General features: G+C 39.4%; 1 protein-coding gene across 1 annotated transcript in view; it reads left to right on the top strand.

Moving 5' to 3' along the window:
- The window catches only part of reln (reelin), a 387,698-nt gene that overhangs the window by 129,664 nt on the left and 244,435 nt on the right, over nucleotides 1-13,599 (top strand). Inside the window, exon 5 of the mRNA XM_043713852.1 lies at nucleotides 8,320-8,352. Coding sequence (XP_043569787.1) covers nucleotides 8,320-8,352 — 33 coding nt within the window. The remainder of the gene's footprint in view (nucleotides 1-8,319; nucleotides 8,353-13,599) is intronic.

The raw sequence follows: 13,599 nt of genomic DNA, 5'->3' as shown, positions 1-13,599 counted from the left end.
TCCAAGCTATGTATTATCTTGTAAGTTTCTATTAGATCTCCCCTTAATCTTTTAAACTCCAATGAATACAATCCCAGGATCCTCAGCCGTTCCTCATATGTTAGACCTGTCATTCCAGGGATCATCCATGTGAATTTCCGCTGGACACGCTCCAGTGCCAGAATGTCCTTCCTGAGGTGTGGGGACAAAACCTGGACACGGTATTCCAGATGGGGCCTAACCAGAGCTTTATAAAGTCTCAGTAGCACAACTGTGCTTTTATATTCCAACCCTCTTGAGATAATTGACAACATTGCATTCGCTTTCTTAATCACGGACTCAACCTGCATGTTTACCTTTAGAGAATCCTCAACTAGTACTCCCAGATCCCTCTGTACTTTGGCTTTACGAATTTTCTCACCGTTTACAAAGTAATCCATGCTTCTATTTCTTTTTCCAAAGTGCAAGACCTCGCATTTGCTCACATTGAATTCCATCAGCCATTTCCTGGACCACTCCTCCAAACTGTCTAGATCCTTCTGAAGCCTCCCCACTTCCTCAGTACTACCTGCATGTCCACCTAACTTTGTATCATCGGCAAACTACGCTAGAATGCCCCCAGTCCCTTCATCCAGATCATTAATATATAATGCGAACAGCTGCGGCCCCAACACTGAACCCTGCGGGACACTGCTTGTCACTGGCTGCCATTCCGAAAAAGAACCTTTTATCCCAACTCTCTGCCTTCTGTCAGACAGCCAATCCTCAATCCATACCAGTAGCTCACCTCGAACACCATGGGCCCTCACCTTGCTCAGCAGCCTCCTGTGTGGCACTGTATTGAATAATAAGCCTCATGTGTGATACTGTATTGAATGCCTTTTGGAAATCCAAATATATTACATCTACTGGCTCCTGGTAATGTTTGCATTTTTAGTTTCTAGAGTGTTATGAAGAGCGATAGTGGGGTGTAAGAACACAACTACTGCAGAGGCCCATTGTCATAAATGCCTGTTGGCTCATAAATTAAACTGTTGCAGATTTTAAATACTTAACAGTTGTCTAGAAAAAAGTCAGCATTGTCTAGTGTATAGAAAATACCTTTTCTCTTGTATGCTTTAATCTGTAGCATGTGTAAGGCAAAGAATGTTCCTTAGATTTATAGCATTTGAAAGCAGAATTATAATTAATGGTAGGGTATAATTTTCTTTAACTGCCTGTGAAAATGAAATATGCAGAACAAAGCATACCTGAGGATATGAGTGCCTCAGTCCATAGCTCATTAAAAATAAACCCATTGATTCTTAATAACTTTCTAAATTATTTGCAAGCAGTTGAATAAATCAGAATTACAATTCATTCAGACTGATAACCCAGGGCAGGTTTCTGAAGGTCTGTTGAGTACAAAAACGGATTTGTTATGTATATTCCTGAAACATTAAACTTTTATATCAAGGCTGTCTCTCACATTTTAGCATTTTAATACATGTATTCAGGCTTAGGTGTAATTTTTTTTCCAGACATAAATGTTTCATTTTTTTCCCGAACATAATAGTTAATTTCAAAGTTAATTATTTAACAGAGCTATAGATTCTCTAAACATGATTATTAAATCCATCTAATAAAAGATTAATCATTGGTTCCCCATGTTAATGTTTTCTTGGCAAATGTAGTCTCTACAGATTTTTATATTTAATTGTTATACAGCTTTTGACTGTTACTGAACATCCTGTTGTTATAAAACTTACTGGTGGAGAAAGCTTTCTTGAATGAACTTAAGGAAAATTACAAATCATCTCCCTGGATTTCTTTTGCCGGCACAAAGGCATGTTTTATATCTCAAAGGGTTTGTTACAAGAGACCGGTTTTTCCAACAGGATTGATTGGTGGTAGAGTCCCTGTAGGGACCAATGGCACTTCCTCTCACCTAATGTTTTATGGATCAGTTGTCAATTACATTGGAATTTTCTGCAGACTTGCCTGAGCATCGCTAAGCAATTCAAAGCACAGCTGAAGCCAGTTTATCTAAAAGCCCTTAAACCCCTGTTGTTATCATGTATTTGAAGTTATAAGGGAAGAAAGCAATGGGTAAAATTAATAACACAATTGAAGAAAGCAAAGCATGAAGACAGCATAATTCACATATCCTAGCTGACCATGGATTTTACTATTGGATTTTTCAACCTGTATTGCTTTGCAAGAAATTTTAGGAGAACAATATACCCTGCATATACATGACACCAGTGCAATGCAGAGATGATTACTTTTCCTTTGCTAAATAACTCAGGTTCAGCATTTTGTGAAGCTCTAGAGAAAGAAACAGCAGCAGAAAACCACAATATCAGGTCCCTGCCGAATTTGAGTTTGTCACTTCTCTGATTATCCCTTCTATAAATGGGAAGTTGAATAAGGTAGAATGTAAATGCCAAGGGGATATTATAATGTCCCTTAAATGTTGCCCAGGGATTCTACCCAGTGAACACCTGGGTCAAGGATGTCCATGGAATTCAGACATTAGCATTCAATCAATAGGCCTTTCAGGGCAGTTGCTTTTGTCACAACATAATTGAGAAGAGCAGGCCATTAGTTAAGTCCTACACTTCTACAAGTCATTACAAAGGTTTAATTTCCAACAAGATAGTCACTTTGCTTGACAAGCTGCTATTCAGGACAAAAACAACTCTTGTCAGATTTAACTATTAAAAGAAAATAACTCTGCTTAATGGAAACACACAGTTCTTTAACAACTGGCACAGAAAAATAAAGCATTACTAATCTGTTACAATAAGGTGAATTTTACTTTCCTTTCCACTAAGTCCGAGGTGTGCCAGGTTTTTTAAAGGAATTTCCAGCACAAGGCCCAGCAGGTTTTCTTGACCGATCTTACCAGACCTGCCTCATTAACTATATAGCCCATTCCTGTGGTTTTCCTCATGTCCAATTCTGGCTTCATCTTACTTCACACCATTCCCAGAGCAACTCACTATTTAGCAGATATACCAGAATCCAACAGCACCCCTTGTGCCCACGTCATCTCTAAAAGCCTATTGTACACCTGGTAAGGAATGTCATGCTTGAGCTGCCCTGCTTGGTTTCATTTGCCCATATATGGCAGTGTGGAGAAAATGGTGCTCTGCTTGGTTGGCAAGGAGCTGGAGATCTTGCTGGATGAGGCAGAATTTCTTTGGCCCAGTGGAGGCCACAACACCAGACCATTCACCTGATCTAGTCCATGAGCTGGATGCATGTCCCTGAATACAGTGTCCTTTGAGTAGCATTACAATGATAGTTGTCAATGCAGAAAGCAAGTTCAGAAATATCTTATAAGTGATTCAAAGATGTGCTATGAGAGTCCTTAGAGGTTGACACAAATTGGATGTCAATGTCCACAGGCATCAGATGCATGTGACCAATGTCTATGGAGCATCCCCTAAAATGTTGGTATCCAACATGGAGATCAATCAGAGAAAGTGGTGAGCTGAGCTCGCCAGGCACCTGCCTGGTTTCCATGTAATTAACTCGCTGCTGCCTAGAGGGAAACTCACCAGGCCACTTGTGAAAAGCTTAAAAGCTGGAACAGGATACCTCTGATGTCGAGATTAGCTTCTCATCTGAATTCACCATAAATCTTGCCACAGCCCATGTCACTCAGACCATTAGAAGATTCTGCCTCATGTGACTTAAACAATACTCCTTTAAACCCTAGATACATACACAGAAACCCATTATTTAGCCAATATTGCACCACACTTTTGTGATACAACCAGTAGCAGCACTTGTGGTCTAAGCCATGTAATTTTAATTGATCTCACTGGAAATTGTAATTGGCAAGCACCATTTATCCAAAACCAGGGACTGATTGCGATAAATGTGAATGATGTAAGTGGTACACACAGTAAAATGAACTCAATCGTGAAGAATATTTCAAGTTGCCGCACATTTTGAGACTTACGCAAAGTGAATCTTTTGTAGTGATAAAAGATAATTTTAACATGTCTTTAAAATTCATGAAGTCCCTCAAACATTTCATTTGGAACATTTAATGGGATCCTAAGAGAACACATCTTGAATTTGTTTGAAATTTTAATGTCTGAATATTTATTACATTGCTCTGATTCATTTAACAAGTAATTAAGCAGGTGACTGGGGTTAACTGGGTAATTAATTAACAAAAATAAAGAGGGAATCGGTGGAACTGGTATGTGGAAGGAGTGATAAGACTGAGTATAGTGATGCAATGGGAGTGTCCCTATCACTGACCAAGAGTCCCAGGTTTAAATCCCACCTGCTCCAGAATAACATCTCTGAACTGGTTAATTAGAAAAACAGATTAAATTTTTTTAATACTTATATTCAGGGCTCTCTTGTAACACTGTGGCAATGTCCCTATCCTCAGAGGCGGAAGCCGGATTCAAATCACATCAGCTCCAGAATTATATAAAAACAGCTCTGAACAGTTTGATGAGAAAAATTGATTAAATAAAAGTTAAGACTGAGTACAAAGGGCTCTTGTAGCACATTGTCTTGGTTTCTGTTTCCACCCTGTGAGGAGTTTGCACATTGTCCATGTGTCTGCTTGGGTTTCCTCTGGGTGTTCTAGTTTCCTCCCACCATCTAAAGATGTGCAGGTTAGATGGATTGGCTAAGGAAAATTGTCCATAGTGTCCAGGGATGTACAAGCTAGGTGGATTAGCCATGGGAAATGTGGAGTTACATGGACAGATCAGGGGGTGGGATGCTCTCAGAGGGTCAGTTTGGACTCGATGGGCTGAATGGCCTGCTTCCGTGCTGTAGAGATTCTGTGGTTCTCTGAAGCTATCACACTGCTATGTTCATTACCTTAAAGGATTTGATGTTTGTTGTACGTGGTTGATAACTTTGAAAACGGTGAGCAACGAAATACCGTCACAGTTTGTGAAGTGTTGAATGGCAGGAATACTGTTCATACAGTGGAAATATGGCAGCCAGTTGGCAAACAGTATGCTGCTACAAACAGCAATATAATAGCAACCACATCTCTTTTTGTGATTTTGATTGAGAACGAACTATGGGTTGTCCTTCCATGTTTCTAGTGACAAGGCAGGACAAATGCTCTGTTGTTGCACAGTTACAGATGCCCATCTTGGATAATGAAATGATCCTTTGCCTGGGACTTGAGAGGGGTTATGGAAAAACCACTACAATAGGGAAAAGTCTCCACCTGTCACGGTTCATACTTCTAGTTATCCTGAATGGGTTCACAGAATGTAGAAGCTTTTATATTATATGACGCACAAATGCAAGGTGTTAGCCCATAAAATGAATTGAATAGGAATGCTGTATGGTTTCGAGATAAATATCTTTACATCATCTGCAAATTAATGGAAGTTTTAGAAAACTGCCCCATTCCCTATGGAGTCAAGTAAAGAAGAGTCTATGTGAGGCGAGCAAAGCTTCTCTCCAAAATGTCTTTTGTCAAAGATGGAAGGCACTGGCAGTGATTCATGCAAAATTCTACTACACGTCTGTCCTAAATGTGAGTCAGAGATACTGATGGCATCCGTCCATCTCTGGTGACATTGAACTGTGTCCAGGTGTATGTTGCTTCTGGGTTGAACATTGTCTGTTGTGGCTGTAAAGGTCAATTTGTGAGTGGATGACTCCTTTCAGGAATGATTCAAAATATACCAAGAAAAATCAATTCTCAATTTGCCAGAGGCTGTCAATAACCTAACTGTTAATTTTTAATGTAGGGTAGCGTAGCTGTCAGTTGACTGATTGCATTTTGATTTGTATTTATTTTCAATTCAATAAATCTTTCTTCTAAAATATATATCTTCAGGTTACTTGGTGATTCTCAAGATGAGAAATGTCAGTGATGAGGAATGGAATATTTTACCATCCATTGTAACAGCCCAATGTGGATAAGGCATGAGCCATCTGCTTTGAAATATGATCATATGTGTCAGTTGTGACTCAATTGTAGCACACTTGTCTCTGAGTCACAATGTTCTGGGTTCAATTTCCATTCCGGAGCTTGAGCATGAAAGATCAATCAAATTACAGGAGAGATGTGATTGCCGTGGAGGGTGTGCAGAGAAGATTTATTCAGAGGTTGTCTGGGCTGAAAGTTTTAGTTATGAAGAAAGATTGGATAGACCGGCTTCTTTTTTCCTTGAAGTAGATGTGACTGAGGGGACATGATTGAGATATATAACATTATGTGGGGCATGAATAGGGTGAACAGGAAGGAACTTTTCTCCTTGGTGGAGGGATCAATAAAGCTAATAATGCTTCATGTACTCATGGGCACAGATTTAACGTAAGAGGCAGAAGGTTTAGAAGGGATGTGAAGAAGTATTTTTTGCACCTAGAGGTTGGTGGGACCTAGAACTTACCGTCTGTATGGGTGATGGTGGCAGAAACCATCACATTATTTAAGTATTTAGACGTCTACTTGTGATGCCAGGGCATACCAAGCTGTGGGCTACATGTTAAAAAATGGGATTAGAGTAATTCGGTACTTGCTTTTGACCAGCATAGACTTAATGAGCAAAAGGGCCTTTTTATGTGCTGTAGACCTCTATGACCTTCTGACATTCCAGTGCAATTAGAGAAGTACTGTTGCACCGTTGGAGGTTCCACATTAAACTGAAGCCCATATATCCATTCAGGTGCTTGTAAAAAAAATCCTACGGTACTACACTATCTTAGAAGTACTGCATCCTAACCAATACTCACCCCTCAATCCGCATCACAGAAAAATAGTTTATCTGAACTTTAGCAGCTGTTTGTGTGGGAATGTGGTGTATGCAAATTTGCTGCTGTGTTTTCTGCATTATAGCAGTGATTATACTTCAAAACAAAAGTACTTCATTGGCTATAAAGTGTTTTGAGATGCTCAGTGGTAGTGAAAAGCACTTTATAAATTCAGGTCTTTCTTTCTGCAATGTGAACCTTACTGCACCAATATTATATTTTGAGAATATAATGTTAATTATAATTGAATTATGAATAGTTTTGCCTTTAGATCTGAGTTGAGGCAACTCACTGGAGTTCATTTTACTTCAAACTTTCATAATATTGATTAACATTAAAAAAATTAACATAACATAATATTCCTTTCACCGGATTGCACGTTGGATTCAAACATTACCTGAGGAAGGATTTTTTACTTGTATTTGTTAAGATTTAGGAGAATCAGAGATGATCACAGTGAAACATATAAAATTCTTAATGCTGAGATCAATGCTGACGGGTTGTTTCCTCTACCTGGAGAGTCCAAACCTTGGGCTCACAGTTTCAAAATAAGGAATCATTTAGGGTGTAAATGAGAAATGTCCTCAACCAAAAGGTTGTGAATGTTTGGAACTCTACCCTAGAAGCTTTATATGCTCAGTCATTGAGTATATTCAGGATAAAGTTGATAGACGTTTTGCGACAAAGAGAATCATTGACATGGAGGCAGTGTAGGAATGTGGAGTTAAGGTAGAAGGTCATCCCTGGACTTATTGAACGGCAGAGTAAGCTTGAAGAGATAAATTGCTGACTCCTCCTACTTCTGATGTTCTCAGTAACAACAGTTGACTACTTTAAAAACCATTGCTACAGTAACTTTTCTTGTAACTGTAGCAATATATCCTCTGCTTTATAGTGTACAATATTCCAGCTCTCATCAAATTTGAATTATGCATAATTTCAAGAGGAGAACTTGTTAGTTACTACTGATATTGGATACTGTTATCTTTATTATGATTTAGGGTATTTGAAACTGTTTTATTAAGTGCTAATAGTGATTAATACACTTATGGATAGACAAAACAATTGAAGTCTAATTTTATTAAAGACTCCTGTTTTTAATTTACTAAACATGCATTCAAATGCTCCTGTGTGAGGGCAGACTGTTATGTGCTGCATTAGTGTAATTTACTAACATGCTACTACCATAGAGTCAATAGAATATGATTTTGCCTTTTGGCAAATTCCTGACGTTGGGTGAAGGGCACAATGTTAGGTACTTGTGTTTTTGACCAGCTTTCAATTTAAAATTTCGAGATGACTATTAATGCAGCAATTAAGTCAAACAGTGATTCACTTCAACAAACATGCAGACTATCTGCTATTCTCTAACAATTAATAAAGTGCTCTTAAAGTTAATTTGGATTATTAAATAATTAAATTCTTCAGAAAGAGTGAGCTTCATCGTGAATTCACATCATATGCTGAATTTCTATCTAGGGGATATTGTAGATGAAAATTCTTCTGTGGTAAATTATTTATACATGAGATCATTATGTTGGAAGAATACAGCATTTGTCTAAAAATTAACATAACATAATCTGTTCTGCTTTCATTCCTCAGCTCCCACTGAATCACCCCTACGGCCTAAGCTGGGTAAGTGAGGATATTTCAACACTGCATGAATGTGGTCTGTAGATCTTCCGTGGTCTATTGTTGTCGGAATGTGTTCTCAACATATTTTCAGAGATATGTCATGATTTTATTCAACTGTTGCACTGCATATACTTGTTTCACGCTGGCCCAAGTTGTCCTGTTTATCAATTTAACTTGTTTTATGTTTAACAAAAGGATCATAAAATATATGTAATAATCTGATAGGATGTCATTGTATCACTGCTGACTAATCAACAAAAATCTTTTCCAGTGTATCAAAATTTCCACAAAATGTTTTTCGTTGTGCTGGAACCTCAAGCAATCTGACAGAATGTGCAGAAAACTGCAGCCAGATGATTACACTCAGATAAAGACCCTTTCAATAAATTGTGTTATTAATACCAGGAGCACAATTTTCCCCTCACTCAAGGTGGTGAGGAAGATGACAAGAAGGATAAATAATTGGGCAAATTGCCCCTGGAGAGATACTCACACTGTCTTGCTATCACAGCAATTGGGTTGTCAGCATGAAAGTTCATGTGTGCCCTCAACTTGTACCAACCTGATTACCTGCCTTCATGGCAAACCATAAAAGTGATTAGTTTCCAAACAGGAAAACTAAGGTGACCTGCCTCTGTGGAGTTACTATAGAACCATAGCAATGATGCAGCAGAAAATGAGACCATGCAGACCCAAAGGCACCTAGATGCCCTTCTAGTCCCATCTTTCTGCACATGACCCATAGCCCTGCAGCTTACAGCACTTAAGGTGAAGATTCAGGTACTTTTTGAAAGAGTTCAGGGTCTCTGCCTCCACCACCAACTCAGGCTGTGAATTCCAGCTACCCATCACTCTCTGTGTAAAAAGATTTTGCTCACGCCCCCTCTAAACCTTCTGCAATTTAGCTTGAATCTACAACCCCTGGTTTTTGAACACTTTGCCAAGGAAAACAGGTTCCTCCTGTCTACTCCATCCCTACTCCTCATAATTTTGTTACCCATTTGCCTTCTCTGTTCTAAGGTAAACAACGGCATCACTCTTTGTAGCTACAACTTACCAGTCAGGCAATATTCTAGTAAATCTTTCTGAACTCTGTCCAGAGCAATTACATCCTTTGTGATGTGGCAATCCTGCTGCATATAATACTCCAGTTGTGGCTTGTAATGTGGTGATCATAACTGCACACAATACTCCAGTTGTGGCCTCACCATATTACAGTTGAGGTGCATAGGAGCTTCATTTGCCTCAACCTGAGTGCAGTCAGCAGCAGGGATGAGGAGCAGGAGGCATGTCTCTGAAAACCATTGCCCTGCCATTGTTACTGACTACACCCCACCTCCTTCAAAAGGAAATCACCTATTCACTGTTTCAGCTCCTCAAAACTTCATAGATTGAGCATCCAATGACCATCTCTGGGTCCTAGTGGCTGCCACTATCTGATTGGCTGGCAGCCTCAGGCAGGTTAGGTTTTCATTGGTGATGCTAGATTAGAGTGGTGCTAGAAAAGCATAGCAAGCCATGCAGTTTTTCAGTGAGCCTCCTTCATTGGTGATGCTCCTGATTGAACAAAATGTTGGGCAGTCAGAACTTTTAATACCAAATTGCTGCTGGATCCAGTGGTCTTTCTCCTTGGAGGGGCCTGGGAATTAACACGGATGTCACCTGCCACAGCAATTTATGCTCAGAGCACTAAATCCTAACTAATAACATTGAATGGACTGGGTGTCATGAGAGGAGAATTCCTTTTGTGTTTTAGTAATCTCTGGATCCATTATAAATGGAAGTAGGTACACCAAGTACTATTTTAATTTGGAGAGAAATATGATTCCATCCTGACGTGTTATAAACTGCTTCAATGTTGTATAGTTAATATAATATTTAACCAGACCATACAATAGCATATAAGTTGAAGCTTTTTTGATTTTTTTTTTAATCCTGTAGCCTTGAGATCCTTTCTGGAAGCAATATAAGACATTGTCTTCAAAGCGTATAATATTTTTTGACATGTGACTGACTGATACACAAGCCCCAATTTTGTAAGGATCCATTCTATCAGTGTCATTTTGTACAATCATTATTTCTGCTTTGCTGCCCTTGCAATAGGAAATAACAAATAGCTGCAAAAATTGAGGTTGCATGTAAGATGGTTGGGATCATGGGACTTATAGAAATTACTTACAAATTGCTGTATAAAGAGAACCACATCATCAGGTCTAAAGATATATCTGCACCGTGCACATTGGCTCCTGACCAATGGTCAATATGTTTGATAATGCCACTCCTACACATGTATGTCAGTGAAATATGTTGTCCATACCTCTGTTTCACTGTGGGTGTACTAATTGAGCTCTTTCTGATTTAAAGTCGGTTTTTCCCGTTGATGTCAAGTTCATCACAACATGTTCAATATGACCCAATCCATCCAGGCCATTGTAATGGCTATGTATCAGATAGACCAGTCTTCAGTACATCCCTATATCAAACATGTGAACTTCTGAAAGCTGACAATGAGAGGTTAGGCAGGGAGCTTTCATATCTTCATGCTGTAGCATCAGCAGCCAAACTTCTCTCAGAAACACAGTCCAAAGTCCAGTTTAAGCACTCTGGCCCCTCTTTCTGTTTGACCATAATGTTCTCTCCCAGACTTACTGGCACCAGTTCCCGGGTACTGACCTCATTAATGGCTAAACATCTGATATCAGGTTAAACATCCTGTTTTCCTGTCATGTCGAAGAGCCTGTAGAATCATTTGAACAAGAACTAACTTGCAATTAAGAATCAAAACAGAAATTACCGGAAAAGCTCAGCAGGTCTGGCAACATCTGTGAAGAGAAATCAGAGTTAACGCTTAGGGTCCAGTGACCCTTCCTCGGAACCCTGAGTTCTAAGGAAGGCCACTGGACCTGAAAGGTTAACTCTGATTTTTCTTTACAGATGCTGCCAGACCTGCTGAGCTTTTCCAGCAATCTCTTGTTATTGTTTCTGATTTACAGCATCTGCAGTTCTTTCAGTCTTTTTTTAACCTGCAATTAACTTCAGGCCTGCCTCACAAACAAACAACAAGGAACAGGAACAATTTGTTCCTTTTATTTTAAACATAAGCAGCTGCCCACAGTTCCAAAGGTCATCTTCAGCTCACAGTTCACAGCTCTAAAACCAAAACTGATGAAAGAGTAAAATGAAAAAAAAATCAGCAAGGATTCTAAATGCATCCTTTTGCATTTATCTACCAAGCAGTGATATTCAGTGTTTCTATGAAACACTAAAGAGGAAGGAAAGTTCTATAATGTACTTTACTGTTTGCATAAAATTGAATTTATCTATTTTCTATACCCAATCTTCCCCTTAGTTATTCCTTCATCTTCCCAGTCTTTCAGTGGGAAGATTATTTGTGCTGGAATGTGTGCTTTGAGCCTGTGGTATGGTTATAAGTCTGAAGCTCTAGATGCACTAACTCTAAATGTCCAAGGAACAATTGGATCTGTGCGTGAGAACAATATAGCTGCCAGCATGTCACCTGACACCCTCTCAATCATATGTGGTATCTGGTTGCAGTGGGACAATGTGCGTCCACCTTGTAAGGAGGTCACCTGCTTTGTCCTTCACCAATCACACCACCGGTACTGAGCACCATAGCTGGAGCCCCAACTGGTTTGGTGGAAATAATTTATAAAATGTTAACAAAATAAATACAAACATAAGTTCTTTAACACTATACAAGAGCTATTTAAAAGAAACTCATTACAAATATCCAAAAGAAAGATTCAGACCCTTTGCAGATATCCAAACCTCAGTAAACATTCATCTCTATCTCCAACACTGAAGCTTCTTGTTCAGTTGGCATGGCCTTAATTAGTTTCCTTTTTGGCAAAGTTCTTTGAATTCAATCAATGCTATTCTTTTTAATTAATGTCTCTCCTTAAGACCTTACATGGGCTTCCTAAACCAATGTTTTCTGCAACTTGGTAGGATGTCTTCCTCTCTGACAACTCCATAATCTTCTCCCTATGGAATTTTCTTCTAAGCAACTCAGGACTTTTTCCTTTCTACCCTGAATGTTCCGGAGACTGCTAAATGTCTCGCACGTCTGCTGCTAAGAACATTTTCCCTCCAAATGAACCTATATCTCTTTGGGTTGTAAAACTCCAGTCAGCAAATACCTTAGCAATTATCCCCCATGGACTTGCTTGTTATATACCTAACATCACATCATATCTTGGAAATTCTGTCTTTAGCTCGCTATTCAAAATGACCTTTTGACCTTTTAAAAAAAGAGAGACCTTCATAGTACTAAAAATAAATCCACTCTCCTCCAACTTAAAACTTAAGTTTTCATGTGCTAACAATATACTGTGAGGCTTCATTCCAACAGCAACATGAAGATGTTTAAGTTTTAATGGCAGTATTCAAAGAGTTTGTGCTCGGTCCCTTATTGCTGTTGCCGTCCTCTGTAAATACCTGAGAAAATCCCACATGCACATTCATTCTTTACGTTCGAACAAGTCCCTGGTAGTAACCTCAGAATGTGACATAGAACATTCCCAGTCAAGAATAGTGATATCATATACGTAAGCAAAATGAAAAGAAAATTCATTTTTAAAACAATTCTTTGATATTTATCTGATCTCACAGCTCAAAAATGCTTCACCAGATGAGGCGCTGAACTAGCAACTACACTCGAACAGATTGCTTCTACTTCCCCCACCAAACCATGTCACATTGAGAGGATACTTTTCTGAGAATGAAACAAAGCAGATTTTTGTTGCAAAGTCAAGGAAGTTTAAATCTACATCTAGCAATGTTGTACCCTGAAACACTCAATATTAGAACTGGGAAGGTTCCAGATAATAACACTAACACAATTTGCATTCATGAACAATAAAATCACAAATATTCAAAAAAAACATTGCCTGGATATAAATAATTAACAGGAAGGTGCTGACAATCAACACGGACATCTACTACAAACCGACCGACTCCCACAGCTACCTGGACTACACCTCCTCCCACCCTGCCCCCTGTAAAAACGCCATCCCATTCTCCCAATTCCTTCGACTCCGCCACATCTGCTCCCGGGAGGACCAGTTCCAAAAACGCACAACCCAGATGGCCTCCTTCTCCAAGGACCGCAATTCCCCCCCCGACGTGGTCGACGATGCCCTCCACCGCATCTCTCCCACTTCCCGCTCCTCCGCCCTTGAACCCCGCCCCTCCAACCGCCACCAGGACAGAACCCCACTGGCCCCC

Source organism: Chiloscyllium plagiosum, chromosome 23, assembly GCF_004010195.1.
Source record: "Chiloscyllium plagiosum isolate BGI_BamShark_2017 chromosome 23, ASM401019v2, whole genome shotgun sequence".
Taxonomy (NCBI): domain Eukaryota; kingdom Metazoa; phylum Chordata; class Chondrichthyes; order Orectolobiformes; family Hemiscylliidae; genus Chiloscyllium; species Chiloscyllium plagiosum.
This window is presented reverse-complemented; position numbering and strand designations above follow the sequence as displayed.